Source organism: Panthera uncia (assembly GCF_023721935.1).
Source record: "Panthera uncia isolate 11264 chromosome D3 unlocalized genomic scaffold, Puncia_PCG_1.0 HiC_scaffold_8, whole genome shotgun sequence".
In the NCBI taxonomy this organism is placed as follows: Eukaryota; Metazoa; Chordata; class Mammalia; order Carnivora; family Felidae; genus Panthera; species Panthera uncia.
Window position 1 is genome coordinate 14,270,942 of NW_026057586.1, and position 24,960 is coordinate 14,295,901.

Here is a 24,960-nt window from a genome sequence, read left to right on the forward strand (position 1 = left end):
ATGTCCCTTGCTATCTTTAAGAAAACTTGAAAAGTTAAGGGGTGAACTGTATACGTACTAACACTATATTTCTTTAATAACATACAGAACACTAAGGTTAATAAGCTCATTTTGGTTTGGTGTCTACTACTTTTTAAATCATTTTTATGTGAAAATTTACACTTCTAAATTCAGAAATGGAAAATATTTAAAATGAAAAGCTTTTTAAAAATTTACTTCTTTTAAAAGAAAATGGCTATGTTGAAATCATCTTGTATGGGAAAGACATGATTCTGCTATCCATATGAATGTACAGATGGGTTAAAGTGACAGGCTGATAATAAAAGATATATCGTGGGCTCTGGAATAAAAACTTATGTCCTGATCCCTTATCATACAGAGGCTACTGGGCAAATCTGTTAATCGTGATGAGCCTCAGTTTTCTGATCTATAAAATAAGGATATCATGACCTATTCTTCAGGACTGTTAACAAGCTTAAATAAATAAAATATTTTACACAAAGCACTCCAGCACAGTGCCTGGCACAGAGCAGACCCTCAAGAAACATTAGTTCATTTTGAGATGTCTTCCTCTTTGAAGAAAACCTATACAGACTTGAAAAAATAACCAGATTTTTAAACTTAGGAAAAGGATGGTAAGAATGATGCTGAAAATGAACTCAAATTGATACCTGTGTCACCTATAAACTCCTTCTGCCCAAGATGAGTATAGAAAAATTTAATAAAGACATTTCTGTTCTTTCTTAGTGAGGTTTACATGGGATCCAGTCACAGATGACAGAATCTTTTCTGGATTATTGGTCTTTTGATAAGCTTTTTAGTTACTACCAATGATTAGCAAAGAGTCAAAAATCTTTTTGAAAATGCGAACTGTGATTAGTTGAAACTTTTTCATAAAGTGTCACCCACATATCACATACTAGGTTCAATAATAGGTAATGGTACAAAAGCTAGGTCTAAATGCTACTCTCTTGTAACACATGTTTTCCTTCCCTTTTCCAATGAAGATGAAAGATAGCATTTATTTCCATAACAGCACTGTATAATGATCAAAAATTACCTTATCTCCCCAAACCTAGACACAGAGTATAATCTTTAGATTAAAACTACAAGGTCAAAATCACCATGTATTTACAACATTTCATTCTTAGTTATGTTTGGTTATGTAACATTTTGCTTTTACATCAATGTTTCCCCTAAACAGAAACACTAAAATACCTAAATAATGAGAATAATGATGAACCCCTTAAATCTGACTAAATCTAAAATTTAGGTTTTCGAAATTAAAGGAAATAAGATAATTATGTGATAAATTTTGGGGTAGGAGTTACTTTCTAATTACATAACCATTTGAACAATAACACAATGTACAAAACCAGATATATTTGATTAGTCTAATAAATTACCATGTATTTAATATTTAATATATAACAGAAAATATCTAACATCTAACATATACTATATAATTATACAACACAATACTTAACAAATAATAAAATAAGTAAGATAAATTAGTCCCCAAAGTATTCAAGTAATTTCCATTTAATCTGCTAATTTTAAGATATTACTGATGTGATTTATTGTTTTGATACAACAGTCAATAAATAATGCTTATGACTAAATCATGATTTCACATAGGGAGCCACATTAAACTCTTCCAGTGACTTCCCCCATTCAATTGATATTGCTACTATTTACACTGCTGAATCCTCTTAGCTTCTGTTAAACTGAAAACAGTTTCATCAGTTTTGTTTCCTAAGACAACATACAATATCATCTGAGATTTAAAATTATTCATTATTTCTATTCTTGAGCAATGAATGAAAATCATATATTGAAATGTCATTTTTAATTAGGTCAAACCTCATTCTTCCTGCTAAGAGGTAGTGTATTGGACAGTCAGTGTGGGCTCTGTTGCTGGGCTATCTGCATTTAAGTTCTAGCCCTGCCACTTAAGTCTTATATAATCCCTCTGAGTGTCTTCAGTTTAATGGGGAGGAGAGGATGATGACAACCCTGTAAAGTCAATGAGTTAATACACATTTAGAACAGTGATTAGAATAGAGCAAGTGCTACATAAAAATTGGCACTCACTTTTATTCATAATGACCGTGAAAGGTAAATATTTGGTAGATCGTAATAAACTTCTCACAGTAAATGGAAGAAAAATTCAACAGAGTTGGTCTAGAAAGGAACCCTCATTGTGTGTATTGTGGGTATAACCCACAGGGAATTGTGGGTATTCCCTGACATTATGGATATTCCCTGATCCCATACTGCCCCCATGGGCTCCATCTGTCCCATGTGGCATCCCTCTTGTACCAGAAGGGTTCACCATTCTGGTGGAGAGCAAAATACCTAACTGATATCTGTCTGCTTTCCCCATCTAAGAGCCAATGTTCTACGAAAACTACAATTCCTATAAAGCACTCAAGAATGACTTCAATTACAGATAGCCACAGCTTTGAGGCACCTGACAGGTACCAGCTATTTGGACGCTAAAGGAGCCAAGCCTGCTACATTGGTAATTTTCTGGGTGGACCCCGACCAGCATCCTACTGGCTTCATTAGATGAGGGCAGAACACAGTGAGTACAAATTAGTCTTCTGAAGTTCTTACAGATACAATGGTGCTGCCTAGAAGGCAGAACTGATGGGAAGGTGGAGATGGGAAGGAGATTGGTATGAATAACCAAGCATTTAGAAAGAGTGTTGGTCTTCTTATTGGAATAAACAAGGTCCTGGAGGCCTCTGCTGTGCCACATATTAACCCTTTATTTTCTGGCACAGAGGAAGGTCAAGGGAAATTTCTGGAGGGATGCTGTGAAGACTAAGGAGCATTTACACGTCTCAAGACAAAGTTTTATTGACCAACCAGCACGGAAGTATTTCAACCAATTTTCACAGTCAGTAGTGTTGTGTTGATATATAACACCTAAATATCAGCTCTGGTTTGGAAGATCAAAGGAAACGGTTTTACACCAGTTAGAGAATTACATGGTTGTCAACTGTTGCCCATAAACAGAACTAAGCAAATTTTAGGTATGCATAACCAGAAATGCACAGCAAGACTGGGAGAGGAAGCTGGGGATTAGGATGTTCCCTATAGCCAATAAATCAGTGACATAACTTTGGTATTACCTTTTATAATTATATTCATATACCAAACTGTAGAAGGAAGAGAATTCCTCAAGTCATTTTATTATTTCTTGAATGTGAAAGAATCCAAATCTGTCTTTACAATGTTACTCACCTGCCACTCTTTCATCTGTTTCCCTGTTCCCATCATCTGAGTATCTTGCAAAGTCTAAAGAATCAAGAGTACTGATGCTCCCAGCTCGATCTGTAATAATGAGAAAAATAAAAGAAATTTATTTTTATTTAATTGTCAAGATAAAACACTAGAAATCACTTACCTATGATTATTATCAGTTAATAAAACTATGATTCTAAATTCTACTAAAACAGGGACACCTGGGTGGCTCAGTTGGTTGAGCATCCAACTCCTGATTTCGGCTAGGGCCATGGGATCGAGCCCCATGTCAAGCTTCACATGTGGAGCTTAAAGTCAATCTCTCTCTCTCTCTCTCTCTCTCTCTCTCTTTATCTCTCTCTCCCTCCCTGCCCCTTGCTCCTACTACTGCTCTCTCTCTCTAAAATAAATAAATAAATTTTACTGAAACAATAAACTAAGGTAAAAGTGCTCACACCAATTAAACTATTTTCTTTTTAAGTTTATTTATTTATTTTGAGAGAGAGCACACCAGGAAGGGAGGGGCAGAGAGAGGGTGAGACAGAATCCCAACCAGGCTCGACACTCAGTGTGGTACCCCTCAATTAAACTACTTTAAAATAACAAAAGTTTCCCTGCTCCCAACTCTGGCTAACTCCTTAACAATGTGCACACAGGCAGATTGCAACCAGTCCTGTTAAAGACAAAAAACAAAACAAAACAAAACAAGACAAAACTGAAATGAAATTTGAGCTACTGTCTGAGAGTTTGCAGACTGAATTCTAGAAAATAATTTCCAATGAAAAAAACAACACTTTTTGAAAAAATATAACAACATAGCACACATTTGTCCACCATACAGTCCAAAACTACTTCATACACAAGAACCAGTAAAATGTGCCCCAGTCTCAAGACTAAACACAATCAATGAGGACCAACCCGAAGATAATCCAGATATTGGAGTTAATAGACTAAGATTTAAAAATAACTACTAAAACTATGTTCAGTGAAGTAGAAGAATATGTGCATACAATGAAAAAAAAGGAGAAAAGTCTTAGCAGAAAAACAGAGAATATCAAAAATACCTATGGAAATCCTAATATAGGAAATTATCTGAAATTTAAAATCCTCTAAACAGTTTAATAACAAAATGGAAATAACTGAGGAAGGAGTCAATGACCTTCAAGATAGATGAATAGACATTATACAATCTTAAGAACAGAGAGGAAAAAAAAGATTAAAAGAAATTAAGAGCTCAGGGACCTATGGGAAAATAATGAAAGATCTGATAAATGTGAAACTGGGGTCAACAATAGGTAAGACAAGAGATGGGACAGAGACAAATTCAAAAAGCTGAAAAAACACTAATGAAGTTAAAGAGAACAGAAATTAGGCACATCATAATCAAACTGCTGAAAACCAAAAATAAAGAAGAGAAGATATTAAAGGCAGCCAGAGAAAAATATTATTTTACATATAGGGGAACAGCAGTTTGAATGACTGCTGATTCCTCATAAAAACCCCATGAAACCAAAGATATCCAGATTGAAAAGGAAGAAGTACAACTATTTCTATTTTAAATATAAAAAAAACTATGGAACCCACTAAAAGATAATTAGACCTAAGAAGTAAGTTTCTAAAAGTTGCAGAACATAAGATCAACACACAAAATTCAAATTTTTAGATACTAGCAATGAACAATCCTAAGGCAAAAAAAAAAAATTATTTTTAAATTTCATTTCCGGGATGCCTGGGTGGCTTAATTGGTTAAGTGTTCAACTTAGGCTCAGGTCATGATCTTGCTGTTCATGAGTTCAAGCCCTGCATTGGGCTCTGTGCTGACAGCTCAGAGTCTGGAGCCTGCTTTGGATTTTGTGTCTCCCTCTCTTTCTCCCTTCCCCTTCTCATACTCTGTCTTTCTCTCTGTCTCAAAAATAAATAAACATGAAAAAGATTAAAAAAAAAATCCATTTCCAATAACATACAAAAGAATAAAATACTTAAGAAAGACACCTCAAGCTCAGAGATGAGAAGATCCATCCATGTTAGGGCAGCAAAAATCCTTAATACACAGATTCAATGGAAACCTTGCAATCCCTATTTTAAAAAAATCTTTGCTGAGGGGCGCCTGGGTGGCTCAGTCGGTTAAGCGGCCGACTTCGGCTCAGGTCACGATCTCGCGGTCCGTGAGTTCGAGCCCCATGTCGGGCTCTGTGCTGACAGCTCAGAGCCTGGAGCCTGTTTCAGATTCTTTGTCTCCCTCTCTCTCTGACCCTCCCTTGTTCATGCTCTGTCTCTCCCTGTCTCAAAAATAAATAAAACGTTAAAAAAAAATTTAAAAAAAAATCTTTGCTGACTTTTCCCCCCTTCTTTTGCAAATATTGAGAAATTAATCCTAGAAAAAGCAATCTTTTTTTTTAATGTTTATTTTTGAGAGAGAGAGAGAGAGAGAGCGAGCGAGCGCAACAGTGGGAAGAGGCAGAGAGAAAGGGAGACCAAGATTTTGACGCAGGCTCCCTGCCACCTGCACAAATCTGGATGCAGGGCTCGAAACCCATGAACTGTGAGATCATGACCTGAGCAGAAGTCAGATGTTCAACTGACTGAGCCACTCAGGCAAATCACAATCTTTTTTTTAAAAAAAAGTTTATTCATTTGAGTAATCTCTACACCCGATGTGGGGCTTGAACTCACGACCCCAAGATCAAGAGCTGCATGCTCTTCCGACTCAGCCAGCCAGGCACCCTCAAAGCTGAAGCAATCTTGTAAAAGAATAAGGTATACAAAAGGCTAATGGGTACACTGAAGGATGCTCAACACCATTTGTCATTAGGGAAATGAAAATCAAACCACAATGAATTACCATTTCAAACCCACGAGATGCCTATAATCAAGCAGACAATGCTAACATGTATTTCAGAGGATGTGGAGAAAGCAGAAACTGCATACATTGCTGGCTGGAATGTAAAATGGCTCCACAATTTTGGAAAAGTTTGGTAGTTCCTCAACATAGAATTCTCATATGGTATATACCCTAGGTATATACCCAAGAGAAATGGAAACCTACATTGGCACAAAAGCTTGTTCATGAGTGTTCACTCACAATATTATTCACAATGACAACAAAACACAAATGAATCAAATGTCCATCAAGTGATGAATGGATAAATAAAATGTGGTATACCCATAAAATGGAGTATTAGGGAAAAAGTACTCACACGTGTTACAATGTAGATAAACCCTGAAAATATGCTAAGTGAAAGAAGCCAGACACATAAGGTCATACTGTATTATTTCATTCATATGAAATGTCTAGAATAGGCATATCCATAAAACACAAAATAGATCAGTGGTCATAGAGGAGAATGAATAGTGACTACTAATGGATATAGGATTTCTTTTAGGGGTGATGAAAATGTTCTGGAATACAGAAGAGTAATGATCGTATAATTTCGTAAATACACTAAAACAATTGAATTGTACCCTTTAAATGGTGAATTTTGGGTATATGAATTATACCTTACTTTAATAAAAAGACAAATCCAAGTGTTTGCCAAGATGTGGAGAAATTAGAACTCTCATATATTGCTGGTGGGAATGTAAAATGGTGCAGCCACTTTGGAAAATAGTTGGCAATTCTTCAAAAGGCTAAACACTGGAGGTACCAGGTGACCCAAGCCAATTCCTCTTCCATGCAAAACAAATGCAAACGTATGTCCACACAAAATCTTGTATATGATTGTTCACAGCAGCATTACGCACAATGGCAAAAAAAGTGGAAAGAACAAAATGCCTATTAACTGATGAGTGGAGAAATAAAATGTAGCATATACACCCATACGACTGACTGTTACTCAGCAATAAAAAGGACTGAAATACTGATACATGTTACAACATGAGGAAGCTTGAATGTATGCTAAGTGAAAGAAGCCAGTCACAAAATAGCCACATATTACATGTAAGAAATGTACAAAATAGGCAACACTATAGAGGTAGAAAGTAGATTAAGTAACTTCCTAGGGCTGGAAGATGGAGGTGAATAGGATGTGTGATAACGGGTGAGAAATTTCTTTTTGGGGTGATGAATATGATCTAAATTTAGATTAGGAGATGGTTGCACAACTCTATAAATATACTAAAAACAACTGAATCATACACTCTAAATGGGTGAATTTTAAGATAAATTCTGCCTAAATAAAACTATTAATTTTAAAAAAGGAACAACTCTGGAGTCGCAATGAGAAAAAAATGCAATTCAAATTCTGTATTCAACAAAAATATCCTTCTCAAATGAAGGCAAGTAAACTTAATCAGTTCCCTAAATACTTTTCACCAAAGGTCCTTGTGCCTCAAGATGCTCCTAAGAAGAGTTTTAAAAAAAGAAAGAAACAAAAATACAGGTGTGTATGTGTGTAACCTCAGGTTTTATACTGCACATCAGTGTATCAAAGAATCATAGAAGTCATGAGGTAAAGCAAAATAAGATAGCATTTCCCCAAATCATTTATCTAACACATTCCTTTTTTGAGTACCTATTTATTACCACAAGGAGATAATGTTACTCAAAACACGTTTTGAAAACAACTGCTTTCCCTATTTTCTATAACTTAAAAGCATTCATTTGTTAAAAGAAATAATGTGTTAGAACAGCGGTTGGCCAGCCAAGGCCTGAGCCAAATATGGCCTGAGGCCTGTTTTTATATGATTCCCATACTAAGGGTGGTTTTAATGTTCCATCATTTATTCATTCACGAAACACGTACGAAGCACCATAATCTGTGCCAGGTACTGTTGTAGATTCTGGGTACATAACCAGTTTAAAGACAGATAAAGACATAGTATGCCAAAAGATCAAGTACGATGCAAAAAAGTATAACGATAGAAAAGGAAAAATTAATTTATACAAAAATATCTCAACTCTTATTAGATCTCTGTGATGTAGTTGTTTTTTGTTGTTGTTGTTTGTTTTTTTAAACACAACTGTCTTGTCTCTTAGATTCCACTTCACTATCAGTGACTCCCAGATTCAATGGAGCCATGGAAGGCTTCAATCAGAAAATATTTTTAAAAAGTTTTTTTTTTTAATGTTTATTTACTTTTGAGAGAGAGAGAGAGAGAGAGAGAGAGAGAGAGGAGACAGACTCTGAAGCAGGCTCCAGGCTCTGAACCGTCAGCACAGAGCCCGACGCGGGGTTCGAACTCACAAGCCGTGAGATCATGACCCGAGCCGAAGTCTGACGCTCAACCTCTTGAGCCGCCCAGGTGCCCCAATCAGAAAACAGTTTAAACTGAGCCCTAAAGAATAAATGTCCACCAAGTTAACTAATGAGAGGAAGAACAAACAAGTATATGGAGTTTTCAAAGTGGAGGCCTAGCATGGTGTAAGTAGTAAGATTTCAGTGTATAGAAGCTACGAGGGGTCAGGCAGGCTGGGATGTAAAGGACCAGCAAGGACATTTTATAATAGTGTACGGGAATGAACCAGTCTGTAAAATACATTAATAAAATCGATTTTGCAGAGGAATCTCTTTCTATATTAAATTTTACACTTACACATGCAGAACTGGTTTTCCAAAGAAGCTTTTCAAGGAAGGTGGTTCCTCCTTAGTAAACACTAGCTCAGCTTTCTACTGTTTCCAAGATAGTACACAACTGCCTAGCTTTCCTACTCCGAAGACACTGTAGGATTTTGCAAGTGTTGGGGCCTTTATTATCAAAATATATTGCTGTTTTCCTGTTTAGGAAACAATAAAAAGAAATGAGAGACTCAAATATTCCAATTAGGCAAAGGCTTAGTGAACTGCACTTAACACTTGAACACCCTTCACACCCTGTTACTATCTGTCAGGCACCATCCTAAGTGCAGGGGATTCTGAGTCAGCAAGACTGACAAGGTCCCCGTTCTTAAAGTCTACAGTGGAGACGAGCACATTAAGTAAAAAAGAAAATCAATCAATCAATCAATTAATTAATTCCGAGGATCAAAATGGCATAAAGAAAATAAAAGAAGACAAGGCCAGAAGAGTAGGTAGTTGCAGGTTGGGGTGTAATACTAGTGTGCTCAGAGAAAGCCCTTCTGAAGAGGTGAGAATGAGGTATAAGAGTTTCAGACAGACCTGAGTCAGGAACAACAGAGGCTAGTGTAAACAATCTGAAACCCACTGTAAACAGTCTGAATTTTATTTCAAATACAAAGAGAAACAACAAAGCATACGATTCTTAGAAAATCATTTTGGCTCATATATTTGGCTTAAATATGCCATATGCAAAAGTGGTTTGTAGACACAGCAATTAAGCCAGAGAGTATTATGCTAAGTGAAGTAAGTCAGAGAAAGGCAAACACCATACGATTTCACTCATACGCGGAATTTAAGAAACATAACAAACGAGCAAAGGGAAAAAAAAGTGAGAGAGAGAAGCAAACCAAGAAACAGATGTTTTCTGTTGAACAAACTGATGGTTACCAGAGGGGATGGGTGAGACAGGTGATGGAGATTAAGGAGCGGCGCTCACTCGAGATGGGCACTGGGTGTCGTGTGGCAGTGACGAATCACTAAAGTGTACACCTGAAACTAGTATTAACTGCACGTTCACTGGAATTTAAATGAAAACTTAAAAAACGATACAATGAAAATTTTAAAAAGAGGCTATTACAGTCATGCAGGTAAGAGATAATCATCAGATTTAAGCCGGAAAAGTGGCAGCAGAAATGTGAGAAGTGGTCAGATTCAGTTTATGTTTTTAATGTAGAACCACATGTCCTGCTAATACAACGATGTGAGTTTAAGTAAAAAAGAGAAAACAAAATGACTCCTACAGACTTCATTTATTGAATTTATAATATGAGATACAGAAGGTGAACAGAGGAGCCTCACAGGTTCTGTGCTTTAAGTGCACGGTAGTGGTGGGGGAGAGTCCTTAGCTTTCACCAGATTTGTAAGTATCCCTAAACAGAGAACACTATATAAACATTCTCACGTAAGTGAAGAAATCAAAGCTGATACTTACTAAGGGTGACCTATCTGGCTAATGCAAAAAAGGGAAAAACTAGAGGCCAGGTTGTCTTTTATTAAAATGAGCCGCTTTACACAGTACTTACTATTTATATTGATGTAAGGAAATAGACCAGCTGTGTTGAGAAAGCACAATATGGACGACTCAATGCAAATTATAGAAACATAGATTTGGACCCCACATAGGGTTTCCCCATTTAAAAAAAATGTTTTTGTTAAAATAATCTCTATATCCTATGTGGGCTCAAACTTACAACCCCAATATCAAGAGTCACAGGCTCTTCAACTGAGCCAGCCAGGCAGGCACCCCCTCATTATCTTCTTTTAAAACAATCAGTACGTGGCAATGATTGAAATGATTTCACTCTTCTTAAAAGTTTTTTTTTTAACGTTTTTTTATTTTTGGGACAGAGAGAGGCAGAGCATGAACAGGGGAGGGGCAGAGAGAGAGGGAGACACAGAATCTGAAACAGGCTCCAGGCTCTGAGCCATCAGCCCAGAGCCCGACGTGGGGCTCGAACTCACAGACTGCGAGATCGTGACCTGAGCTGAAGTCGGATGCCCAACCGACTGAGCCACCCAGGCGCCCCTGATTTCACTCTTCAAATAGAGCTAGGTCATTATCAATGTACCTTACCTTTAAATTCCTATTAAGGTGAACTAAGTAAAATTCCATATGTAGCACTCTTCTTAGAACACTGTGTTTGTATCCAGAGAAGCATTTAATTTCCTTTTAATTTAATTATACCTGATAAATAATAACTTGCTATTAATTTAAGTTTCAACACAGCATAAACAAAAATGACAAAAAACCCAAAATATTACAGTATCCCTCATTACAGCATAATTTTATGCATGAGCCAAGAAATAACAGCAATAGTAAACACAGAAGTGTCCAAAGTTCACCTTGAAAAGGCACCTGGCTGGCTCAGTTGGTAGAGTATGCTACTCTTGATCTCGGGGTCATGAGTTCGAGCCCCATGTTGGGTGGAGAGATTACTTAAAAAAAGTTCACATTAAAAATGAGTTGTACTCAGGAACACTACTCAGCAACCAAAAAACAACTAGTGGTATGTACAACAACATGAACCTCAGTGCTTTATATGCTGAATGAAAGAAGCCTTACACAAGAGTACATACTGTACAATTTTGTTTAAGTGGAGTTTTAGGACAGGCAATAGTAATTTATGGCAGAAAAAAAATCGTAATAGTGGTTCTTGGAGTGGGGTGCTACCTGGGAAGAAGCATGAGAGAACTTTTGGGGGTGAAAGTAATGTATATATAGGCAGGAGTTTGGGTTATAACAGGTGTATTCTTTGGTTGAAACTCATCAAATGGTACACTTAAGACTTCTATATCTTGGGGCACCTGAGTGGCTCAGTCGGTTGAGTGACTGACTTTGGCTCAGGTCATGATCTCATGGTTTGTGAGTTCGAGCCCTGCATTGGGCTCTGTGCTGACAGCTCAGAACCTGGAGCCTGCTTCGGATTCTGTTGTCTCCCTCTCTCTCTGCCCCTCCCCTGCTCATGCTCTGTTTCTCTCTGTCTCAGAAACAAATAAACATTAAAAAAAAAAAAAAAAAGACTTCTATATCTTATTGTCTTTATATCTTACCTTGAAAGAAAAATAATTCTAGATATTGAGCTCTTATTAATGACATGCATATTAAAGTATTTAGAGGAAAGTATACTGTTATCTGCAGCTTAATTTGAAAAGCATAAAAAATAGGATGGATTTTTGGATGAACAGAGGGTTGAGAAATATCTAGATATGAGACAAAGAAAGTAAAAAAAAGTAAAAGTAATAAAATTTGTTAAATTAAACACTGCTAGGATCCACTGACTCCTAGATTTTAATATTAGAGTTGTAACACTAGAAAATAGCTATTATTGTCTTAAATGACAAAAAAAAATTTCTTTTAATGTTTTCCCTCTACTGTTTGAAATTAAAGCTTATATGGTGAGAATTTGCTTTACCATGGAGGTTATTGATACATATTCCTTAAACTGCTTTCCAAAATAAGTATATACAGCAATCTAAATTCCATCTGTAGTAATGGCAATGCTTGGTATTATTATTTTTAATCTCACCAATTTAACATACCATAAAAGTATACCTTCCTTAATTATGCATCTCTGGTTCCTGGTGAACATGAACACTCTTTGAAAAAATATATTAGCCATCTACTTTAAGTGTGTGTGCAAATTTTCTATTCACATTCTTTGACCATGTATCTAACATCTAGATTTTCTGATATTAGTTTATCTGGCCATTACTGCCCTAACCAGAAACTCCACTTGAGCACTATATCCTCTACTCTTAGTCACATCTTAGCTCCTCATTCTGATCTCTCCAACATGTGTATTATGTATAAAGCATGTATACCCAATAGGATGAACTTTTATCAACCAATATTCTGGTATTGTGACATCAGTCCTCACTGTTTTATTCCTGATTTTCATGGAATGCTAAGGACAATGTTGGTTGTGGGGTGCCTGGGTGGCTTAGTTGCTTAAGCATCTGACTCTTGGTTTCAGCTTTGGTCATGACTTTAAGGTTCGTGCTTCAAGCCCTGCATCAGGCTCCATGACGATAGCATGGAGCCTGCTTGGGATTCTCTCTCTCCCTCTCTCTCTCTCTGCCCCTCCCCTGCTCTTTCTCTCTCAAAATAATGAATAAACTTAAAAAAAAAAAATGCTGTTGGTTGTTGATTTCAGATCGGTATTTTTTTAATGTTAAGTATCCATCTAATGTTAGTTTTCTAAGTATGTCTTTCTTTTCCTCTTCATATTATGTTTAATCATACATACAGACCTAGGTTAGAGCTGTTTAACCACCATACATTATTTCTCCATTATACTGTTAGTATTTCTCTGAAATTTTCAGAGAACTCCTCTGTATAATGCGAAAGTCCTTGGGGAAAGCAAACATACACACATAATAAGTTGGCATTATTATGGCCATTGAAAAATATTTTCTAAATGTTTTTTTAGTCCAAGCCAACCACAACTTTATGTTTTCCAAAAAAACCCAAATCTGACACCTGTCTAAATAATAAGATGTCACAAAAGTAAAAATCTCCTAATTCATTTAAATTTGTTCTATTTCAGAAAAAAAAAACTACTAATAAAGAAAATAATTTCAATTTTGACTGAAATAACCTATAACAAATGTTGTAAAAGTACTTTGGATTTTCAGACTAATAACAGGTAATACTATAGCTTTAAGAGAAACATGTTTCTTTGGATTCAGCCACAATTCTTTTCCAAGGTAAGTGCCTTTCTAAATACTATTAAAAGAGAAAGAGTTTGAAACTTTTAACCTCTTTTATTAAGAAGCTATCATATTCTAATATGGAGTATGCCACAAAGCATTTCTTCAAATTCTAGGGTTATGTAACTTCTTAATAATTCACTTTATAACTCAAGAAACTGAATGGCTCAGAAGTTTCATCATAGTTGGCAAACCGGTAAAACCTGTATGTAGGTTTCAAATTAGGTCTGAGAACTAAATTCATTATACGCAGTGTGACTATAAAGCATGCAGATTAATTTCATAAATCACATATGAAAGTCTCACATATATTTATTTCAATATTTTAGCACTATTGGCAGGATATACTTTTACAACAGTTCGAAAAACTGAAAAGGTATCTTTTATGGAAATTACATAGTACTTTAAAAACTAACTGTAATTAGGGGCACTGGGTGGCTCAGTCGGTTAAGCAACAGCTCTGTCAGCTGTGCTGACAGCTCAGAGCCTGGAGCCTGCTTCCGATTCTGTGTCTCCCTCTCTCTCTGCCCCTCCCTCGCTCATGCTCTGTCTCTCTGTCTCTCAAAAATAAATAAACATAAAAAAAAAAAAGAATTAAAAATTTTCACTATATACTCTTCTTTGTACCATCTAGTTTTGTTGGTATTTTGGTATTTTACCCCCAAAGGCATTTAATACTTTTTATAATGTGAGCATTTGATAATTAAAAAGTCATGAAAGTACCCAATTCATTATGAAAGGATAGGGAGAAAAGAATTACCAAACAATTAGCCTTATATTTGAATTCTTTCTGTAAAGGTGGTTTACTGAACCATGCCGAAATAAATCTATGTCATAGTAAATAACAAAGAAATATAAACTATAGAAATTCAATATATAGAAAAATAATAAATTATCCTTAAACCTGAGGTTGTATATAAACATTTTAATATGTTAACCACTGAAATTAAGTATGGATCTTACAGATCTGGCAAGGACAAAACTTACATTTATATTTTCTGATCCTCAATTTTTCTCCAATGCTGGGGCTCATTTCACGGACCCCTACGTTCAAAATATTTGAAAACTAGAGTATTAGAGATAGTCCAACCCCCACATTTTCACAGATGAGAACACAGAACTATGTATTCATTCAGTATTTAATAATCCCCAGTGGGGAATATAAATTTGGTAAGAGTTGGTCCTTGCCTTAAATAAGCTTGTAAGTCACTGGAATTAAGTCATGCATATAGATAACAATGATACAATCAGATCACTGTATGTTAAAGATTCAATGAATTAATCTGTGAGTAAGGCAGGAGTAGAAACCAAGTCTCCCAGATTGCAGTCAGCTGTCTTTTTCTCTTCGTCACAAGATTCCACAATGGGCTAGGCTTCAAAGTCACAAGACTAAACCTTAAGAAAAGACTTAAATGCAGAAACTTTATAACAAACTATTTATTTAAGTTAAATCTTCTATAGTGTTGGAGGATTTTGCCATATGAACAGTTGTCAGGCAAAAAGGAGGGGTATTAATAACTATTATCAATAATTATTATTATATTTTGGGGGCAGTTGAGTGGTTCAGTCAGTTAAGCATCCTACTCCTAACTTCAGCTCGGGTCACGATCTCACAGTTCATGAGAGAGCCCACGCCGGGCTCTGTGCAGACAGCGTGGAACCTGATTAGGAATCTCTCTCTCCTTCTCTCTGTGTCCCTCCCCTGCTTGCACATGTGCGCGCTCTCTCTCTCAAAATAAATAAACATTAAAAAATTACTATTATTGCATTTTTAACATGTTTTGACCACTTGTTCTATGCCAGATGCTGTGCCAGACACTTTCCGCGTGTAACCTTCTTTAACCTTATAACAGCCCCTCCACAAGAGGAGTCACCGCCCTCTGCCTCTTACAGTCGAGGAAACAATGCAGAGTCGCACAGCTAGCAAGTGGCAGAGCAGAAATGTAAAGTCAAGCTCTCCGATGTGGAGGCCTGAGCTCTAAACCATTAAGTTCTCTTGAATAATAACTCAGGGCACGGAGGTTCAGATCTCCCAGGCTCCAGGTAAGCTGGGCGTGATAATGTGAATGGCCTCAGAAAGATCACACTTGACTGGGCTTTGCTCAGGCAAAGCTGAGGGAATAGGCTACAGAGGGAAAGGCTAATTCTCACAAGGAATATGCTAAACTCACATATTTAGAGGATACTACTATCTACCTAAAGGTCATTTCTTTAGCACATATTCAACATTTATTCAAAGCTTTTTGCCCGGCATGGTGTTAGGCGCTGGTGACACAAAGACAAAACATGGTCTCCTTTCAATACTCGTGTAAAATAAACATTTATAAATTGCCTACTTTAGGCTTTGGTTCCAGGTACGAAAGAAGACACAGATATGAGGCATAAACTCCAACTAACATCTTAAAAGAAAAAAAAACCTAGTCAGCGAGGGGCACCTGGGTGGCTCAGTCGGTTAAGTGTCTGACTTCAGCTCAGGTCCTGATCTCGCAGTCTGTGAGTTTGAGCCCCGCGTTGGCCTCTGTGCTGACAGTTCAGAGTCTGGAACCTGCTTCAGATTCTGTGTCTCCCTCTCCTGCTCTCACTCTGTCTCTCTCTCTCTCAAAAATAAATAAACATTAAAAGAAATTAAAAAAAAAAAAAAAAACCTAGTCAGCTAAAACTAACACCCCAAAAATTCACTATTAAGAGTTTATTAGAGGGCGCCTATGTGGCCCAGTCAGTTCAAGTGTCCAACTCTTGATTTTGGCTCAGGTCACAATCTCATAGTTGTGAGATCAAGCCCTTGGTCGGGCTCTGCACTGACAGTGCGGAGCCTGCTTGGGATTCTCTCTCTACGTATCTCTCTGCCCCTCCCCTGCTGTCATGTAAGCATGCTCTCTTTCTCTCTCTCTCAAAATAAATAAGTAAACATTAAAATAAAAAAAAAAAAAAAGACATGCTCCAGGCTGAGCTATAAAATAAAAAATATATATACACACATACATACATATATAAAAATTACGTTTAAGGGACACTGAGTAAACAATGGGAGTACAATAAAAGTTTTGTATATGGACAGCATGGTTGAAAAGGCAGAAAGAAACAAAATGTTAGGAAGAACTTTATTGTATATATCCATAATAAAATATTTTAAAATCACTTTTATCATAAGCTATGCAAAAAAAATGGGAAAATATTAAAATTCCTAGATAGGTTTGTAAATTCCCAACAGGTTTGCAAATTCTTTTTTTCTGTAATATACAATTTTGCTAATAAAAAAATGTTTGGAAAAAGTTGCTTTAGACAGGAGGAAGCAATTTTAAAAGGTTTCAGCTGGAGTGGCATAAATAAATAGCTTTTAAGATCAAGTAAGAATAATGATGGAAGAAGAGATTAAGGGCACATGAACCAGTTAGAAGGTTAAAAATGATGGTCCAGATGTGAGCTAAAGGCCTTAACTAAGGTAGCACACAAGCACAGAACTGAGAGGGTGAGAAATAACAGAAAATATGATGACACTACCTTGAGTGAGCAATCTTATCCACCTACAACAGGACCAACTGGTTACAAAAACAAATGCACATCATTTCTGATTGCTGGGAAGAAAGCTACACCCATGACTTCAATTGTGGTCTTCTCTTCTTTGAGGCTTAGTCATGCTCTGTGACTACACCAGAAACTGGAGATGTAACCATGCAGCAAAACGTCAAGACTGAAAAAGAGAGTATAAATGAATTTGCCCTTGTAAGATCATTTCATTCAGAAGAACCATTAGTGACCATATTTGGCTCCAATGTGAGGCTCAGCTGATCCTGGTCTACAACCCAGATATCCTACAATCACATGTAGGGTATGCAGGTCCTGATATAGATTAAGTGAAGCACTCTGTAACATGGACCTCTTGATGAAATTAAGTGATGCTTTAGGCAGAGTATTCACCTTTGCCTTAGTGTGTGGTGCTACGGTTTGTCACTTTGACCGTTTTTTAAATGGTCAATTTTATACTATCTGACCTGCTTTCTGCATTAAGGAGGGTGGCTATTCTGATGGAGTTAATAAGATATACTCTGAATGAATTAAGCTATGTTGCCCAATCATACACTAAAATGACCTAAGAACTCCTGCTGAGCTATTTTAAAGCAGACATAAAACAGCAGTTGTTTGTAACGAAAGGAGTGTAGGCTTTGAAGTTAGTGATCTGGGTTGGAATCCTAGTCCTGCCACTAACTACATGATTTGTGGGAAAATGTAACAGGGCACACAGGAAAGGTAAGGCCCTGTGCCCATCTCCCAATCGGCAATCCTCCTCTGAAGTATCAATCATTGTTTAGCCTCTTTTGTATGTATCCTTTTTTTTTTTGTATAGACTCTATTTATTTTTGTTTTTTGTTGTTGCTTTTTAAAATTTATGTATTGTTTAATTTACACCCAAGTTAGTCAGCATATGGTGCAACAATGATTTCAAGAGTAGATTCCTTAATGCCCCTTACTCATTTTGACCACTACCCCTCCCCAAACCCGTCCAGCAACCCTGTTTGTTATCTATATTTAAGAGTCTTTTATGTTTTGTCCCCCTCCCTGTTTTTATATGATTTTTGCTTCCCTTCCCTTATGTTCATTTGTTCTGTATCTTAAATTCCTCATATGAGTGAAGTTATATGATTTTTGTCTTTCTCTAATTTTGCTTAGCATAATACCCTCTAGTTCCATCTCCGTAGTTGCAAATGGCAAGATTTCATTCTTTTTGATTTCCAAGTAATACTCCATTGTTTGTATGTATCCTTTTAAATTATGCTAGGCATATGCAAATATCTTTTTTGTACATAAATGGAAACATATACACTTATGTTATTAATTTATTCAATTTATAATAGAACTTGGTGATCATTCCACATCAGCACATATAGACTATTCCGTTTTAATTAACCAATCTTTACTGTTGATATTTAGGGTTTTTTAAATCTTTAATACTTTTACCTATAAATGATATTTAAAAAATGTTGGTTCAATTGTTTTAATGTAAACAAACATATATGTCTATAATAAATTACAGAAGTAGAACTGGAGATTAAAGAATATGTTTTTTTACAAAGTGATCGATATTGCCAAGTTACTTTCCAGAGTATCAAACCAACAGTGCATGAGTCCATATTTTATGTTCCAGCCTTCGTGTCACACATATTTTTATCAAAACTACAATCAGAAGAGAATATTGCTTGTAGAAAAAACTTGTTGGGAAGAGTCCAGTGAGACCATAGATTCAAAAATTACCTATCAACACAGGCTACCTTTTTGATACAGACCTCTTATTTAAAGGTTTAGGAGATGGGGCACCCGGGTGGCTCAGTCAGTTGAGCGTCCAACTTCAACTCAGGTTATGATCTCCCAGTTTGTGAGTTCGAGCCCTGTGTCGGGGTCTGTGTTGACAGCTCGGAGCCTGAAGCCTGCTTCAGATTCTGTGTTTCCCTCTCCCTCTCTCTCTCTGTCCTTCCCCCTCTCACACTCTGTCTCTCTCTCTCAAAAATAAATAAACATTAAAAATAAATAAAAGTTTAGTAGACAAAAATCAGTATTCTTACTATTATGACTTACTAAAGGGCACAAAATGCAAATATTCATCCTTAAGAACACTGATAAAATGGACTAGAGATTTTGGTGATACATTCGTAACTCTCATCATTCCACCTTACATTCTTTGGTTAACTCTCCTTACACATCCATCTCTGACAAAAAAAAAACAAAAAACAAAAAAGTTTTAATTCTTGGGGCACGTAGGTGGCTCAGTTGGTTAAGCATGTGACTCTTGATTTTGGCTCACGTCATGATCTCACTGTTCTCGTGAGATCGAGGCCAGCGTCCGCAGAGCCTGCTTGGGATTCTCTCTCTCCCTCTCTCTCTCTTCCCTTCCCTGTACACACACACTCTCTCTCTCTCTCTCAAAAATAAATAAAGAAACTTAAATTTTTTTTTTTTTCAATTTTCACCATGATGGTAAAGAAAGTCTTTAAGAAAAATTAGAAACTTTAAGACTGTTGCTAGGTCCTTTTCTTTTCCTTTTTTTTTTTTTTTTTTTTTTAATGTTTATTTATTTTGAGAGAGAGGCAGGGGAAGGGGAAGAGGGTGTGCTGCAGAGAGAGAATCCCAAAAGGCAACACGCTGCCAGCCAGAGACTGACGCAGGGCAGGGCTTGACCCCACCAACCAGGAGATCAGGACCTGAACCAAAATCCAGAGTCAGAAGCTCAACTGACAGAGCCACACGGGTGCCCTGCTAGGTCCTTTTCTAATGGTAATTCTACTTCCATATGCACGCACAGAATATTTACAGTGCAATAAAAAACTTTGGTATAAAATAGTTTTCTTCACTTGACACATGCTAAATATATCTTTTTTTAAAATTTTTTTTTCAACGTTTTTTATTTATTTTTGGGACAGAGAGAGACAGAGCATGAACGGGGGAGGGGCAGAGAGAGAGGGAGACACAGAATCGGAAACAGGATCCAGGCTCCGAGCCATCAGCCCAGAGCCTGACGCGGGGCTCGAACTCCCGGACCGCGAGATCGTGACCTGGCTGAAGTCGGACGCTTAACCGACTGCGCCACCCAGGCGCCCCAACACATGCTAAATATATCTTAAAAGAGATCTGTATCAACACAATAATAAGAATTATAAATTGATTCTGAAGATTTCCTTTCCAAACAACATTGATCCTCAAGGTCACAAATGGCAACAGGAGATTAAGAATAGATAAACTGGTACACAGGTACCAATAGTTTGTGAGCAAAAAATGATTTTTTTTTACAGTTATTTTGCAATTTCAACTAATAGATGATATTCAATATAAAGTAACAAAAAAGTAGACAAGTGCCAGACACGTATGAAGAAATAACTTACTCCAAACAAAACAAAATAAAACTAATGTAAATCTCCTCAAATCAAAGAGGCACAGAGTTCAAAATACGGACAAATAGCAAAACACTATTCACTTAAACATCAACAGCACATTTTTAGTATAACTTAGAAACCATAATTTATCATCAAATCTCAGTACTTATAGGTAGAAGCCAGTAAAAATAAGCCATTAATATTTAAGACCTTTCTCGGTATTTGTAATTTTTAGACCAAGGTAAATGTTTTTCATCAAAAAACCATGGGGGAGGGGCGCCTGGGTGGCTCAGTCGGTTGAGCGTCCAACTTCAGCTCAGGTCACGATCTCATGGTTCTTGAGTTCAAGCCCCGCGTCCGGCTCTGTGATGACAGCTCAGAGCCTGGAGCCGGCTTCAGATTCTGTGTCTCCCTCTCTCTCTGCCCCTCCCCTGCTCATACTCTGCCTCTCTCTCTGTCTCTAAAAAATGAATAAACGTTTAAAAAAAAAAAAAAAAAAAAAAAAAACATGGGGGAGAGAAGCATAGTTAAAAGCCATACAAAAATGGGGCACGTGGGTGGCTCAGCCAACTTCGGCTCAGGTCATGATCTTGTGGTTTGTGAGTCCAAGCCCTGCATCAAGGTCTGTGCTGACAGCTCGGAGCATGGAGCCTGCTTCGGATTCTGTGTCTCCCTCTCTCTCTGCCCCTCCCCTGCTCACACTCTGTCTCTCGCTCTCTCTCAAAAATAAACAAACATTTAAGAAAAAAATTTTTAAAGCCATATAAAAACAAATTAACCAAACTTAGTTTTTGACCTAAAAATACTAAGCAAAATGAAAATTACATTAATTCTAGTTTTTTTTCCAATCAAGTTTAAAAAAAAAAAAAACGCATACATTCTGAAGATCACTAACTTTCTTTTTGAAAAATAGAAAGTATAATTTCAATTTCTGACAGAAATAAGGTCTGCTTTCTCTGATTAAAATCCCTATCTTGTTTCCTTTCAGCCCAAATACCACAATGGCTTGAAATATCATACTGCATTTTTACAAGTACCCAAATGGAATCACTTTATTTAGTGGAGAGCCAGATAATGGTAAGCATGGTCCCAGATGTTTTAAATAAGGCAAAATATAAAATAAATATTATCTTTCCTTTACCCTCACTTCCTTTTCCTTTTCCTCACTCATGATAAAGAGTCTAAATATGGCCAAATAATAAAGTTACTATTTATTCAAAATTCCACTTTCTCCACAAATACCATTTCATCATCACAATCAGCAATAATTTTTCTATATCTGAATGTTTACACTATTATTTGTGTCACTGTTCTATAGCTTTTTCATGTGTTAGTCCTGCTGCCTTTTCACCAAGAACATAAGCTCAAGGACCTGCATTAAACATCTTTTGGATTCCCACAATCCTAACTGATTATACAATTTAATAAATATATTGATCAACATAAGATATTGAATAGCAACTATATTCAAGTCACCGTGCTAGCCAGTGAGACTATGTGACTACTTTTGAAACTACAAGAAAGGCATTGGCAAGAAAAATGCCAGTTACACAACAGATAAATTTAGGAACGTATATGGTCTAGACAATAGCGGAAAGTCTCATTTGCTAAAAGCAGTGAAACTAATAAATTATTTTATTGAAACAGTTTGGAAATATTTCAGCAATATTTACTGATATTTTCTCTCAGAAGCCAGAGGAAGCACTAAACCCAATTTCAACCTAACGAGGGAGGAAGTACTTTGTAAAGTGAAAAAGATGGGAACGTTGGAAGACTGTCATCATGACAGCTTAGCATTGGTGATACTGAAAAAGGAATACTGAACACAGTGAGATATGCACTCTGAGAATTCTGAGAAAAGACAGGTAGGATCATGAAACAGAAAACTTTGAAAAGGAGGAAAATGACTCAAGAGAGCTGTAGACTCACAAGTGAAATTATCACAATCATAAATGACTGCCTCTTGACAAGCTACCTTATAAAAACTTGAAGACATGGTAGGGTGCCTGGGTGGCTCAGTTGGTTGGGAGTCCAACTTCAGGTCAGGTCATGATCTCGTGGTTTGTGGGTTTGAGCCCCGGGTCGGGCTTTGTGCTGACGGCTTGGAGCCTGAAGCCTGCTTTGGATTCTGTGGCTCCCTCTCTCTGCCCCTCCCCTACTTGCACTCTATCTCTTTCTCTCTCTCTCTCTCTCAAAAATAAACATTTTTAAAAAATTAAAAAAAAAACCTTGAAGACATGGTAAATACAGAATAAAAGAAATCCATCACTGACTGGCATTAAGTCATTTGCCTTCTCCGTCTGATCACCTACTGTCTCTACTAAAAAAAAAAAAAGTTGGGCTCATCTCTGACTTACAGTCCGATTTCAATTAGTGCTCTAAGACTTCAAAACGGAACCAGCATCCCTCTGGCAAAGATACTACAATCTGCTCAGTGTTAATCAATGGCATTGCCACAATTTTTATCTTGCAATCTAATCGAAAAGCAAAACAATTACTAAATGGAAGTTTATTCTGGCCCAATTGGCAAAAATACAGAGAAAAAATATAAATGATGTGTGTCTGTTCAAACCATAAAATTCTTCTACCATTTGAATGTTTTATAAACATGGATTACTCTTTCAGTCAAGAAAAAAAGATTAAATACAGTATGAAGACTTCTTTAAGTATTTTAAAAGCACTATCATACTATAATATTTCCCTAAGGTGAACAGACTTTTAGGTAAATAATTCAGTAAATCTTGCAAAATTAAACTGTTTTTAGACATCAATGAAAGAAACTACTTTTGGTTACATATTTAATATTCCAAAGTATGATAAATTTTCAGATTGATATATATCAATCAAAATATATACAAAAAAGAAATAAAAATACCTTAATGTTTTAGATAATCCAAACTATCAATTTTTACACTGTATAATCAACCAAAACGTTCTTATTGAGCATTATAAAATCATAATCCAGTTAGCAATAATCAACACACTAAACTTGAACATAGGGGATCTTTAAAAACAGGCAGTAGTCCAATCCTAGAGGAACACTTATCCTCTGAATTCCTAAAATATAATTTGTGCATTCCAGAGCTTAGTCAAAATCTTCAAAACATGGTACGAAGCACAGTCTTACAGACTGACTTTAGCATTTATCTATTTTCTAACTAGATTAAGAAATTTATAGGCACTGATATTTTGATATATACAACACATTTGTATTTAAACTGTATTAAAGCTTGTGCTATGTTTGCACATTTATAGAAAGAATATTTAAGAAATAGTTCTTTTATAACCTTAATTGAAGTGTAGTCCTGCCATCACAGACCTAAATGCAAAAGCTAAAACCATAAAACTTCTAGAAGAAAATGTAGGAGAAAATTTCTGCAACTTTGGGATTGGCAAATATTTCTCATTAGGACACAAAAAACATGAATCATTAAAGAAAAAACTTGATTAACTGGACTTGGAAGAAATTTAAAAAATGACATGCAAACCATACTGGGAAAAGTATTTGCAAAACACGTATTAATAAAGGACTTGGGTCCAGAATATATAAAACCTAATTTAAAAATTCAGTTAAAGACATGAACATACATTTCCCACAAAAGAAAATATACTAATGGCAAAAAGCTCAGGAAAAGGGAGTTCAGCATCACTAGTTCTCAGGGAAACAAAAATTAAAACCACAATGAGGGGCGCCTGGGTGGCTCAGTTGGTTAAGCGATCAACTCTTGATGTCAGCTCAGGTCATGATCTCAAGGTTCCTGGGCTCCAGCCCCATGTCTGGCTCTGTGCTGATAGCAGGAGCCTGCTTGGGATCCTCTCTCTCCTTCTGCCCCTCCCCTGCTCTCTCTCTCAAAAATAAATAAATAAACATTTGGGGAAAAAGAAAAAAAAAAACCAATACAACACATGCGATACCACCAATCTCTCATAGAAGAAGTTGAATAAAAAGCCTGCAAATAGTGTTTAGGGGATGTGGAACTCTCATACACTGGTGATGGGAATTCTAAATGGTACAACCACTTTGGAAAACAGTTTGACAGCTTCTTATCAACTTAAGTATATAGTAACTATATGACCCAACAATTGTATTCTTAGGTATTATCCAAATGAAATGAAAATATGTGTTTATGCAAAAAGAAACCATACAGAAAAGAATATATGCGCTCCATGATTCCATTTATATGCAATTTTAGAGCCGGCAAAACTTATGTATAGAAGTGGTTCCTAATCTGGGGAATGTTGGCCTCCCGTTCCCTGGACAATGTTGGAGACATTTTGGTTGTCACAACTTGAGAGATGGGGTAGGAATGGTTGCTACAGGCATCTAGTGTGGATAGAGAGGCCAGAGATCCTGTTAAACATTCTAGAATTATCAGGCCCAAAATTTTGATAGTGCCCAGGCTGCAAAATTGTTACATAGTGATCAGTGGAGGTCTAAAGGTGGGACTGGGGATATAATGCAAAGAAATATGAAGAAATTCTGAGGACGATAAAAATGTTCTATATTTTAATTGCAATAGTGATTAGTTTTTCAAAACTCATCAAACTATACACTTTAAAATAGGTGCATTTTGTTGTAT

The 24,960-nt window shown here is 36.4% G+C and overlaps 1 protein-coding gene across 6 annotated transcripts in view; it reads right to left on the reverse strand.

The window, feature by feature from the left end:
• Window positions 1-24,960, reverse strand: part of RELCH (RAB11 binding and LisH domain, coiled-coil and HEAT repeat containing) — a 116,312-nt gene that overhangs the window by 88,364 nt on the left and 2,988 nt on the right. For all 6 annotated transcript variants that reach the window (XR_007455319.1, XM_049619765.1, XM_049619764.1 and 3 more), the window contains exon 2: window positions 3,253-3,342. Coding sequence is in view for 5 of the 6 variants with exons in the window: in XM_049619765.1 (XP_049475722.1) it covers window positions 3,253-3,342 (90 nt within the window). In the remaining variant the exon portion in view is untranslated. The remainder of the gene's footprint in view (window positions 1-3,252; window positions 3,343-24,960) is intronic.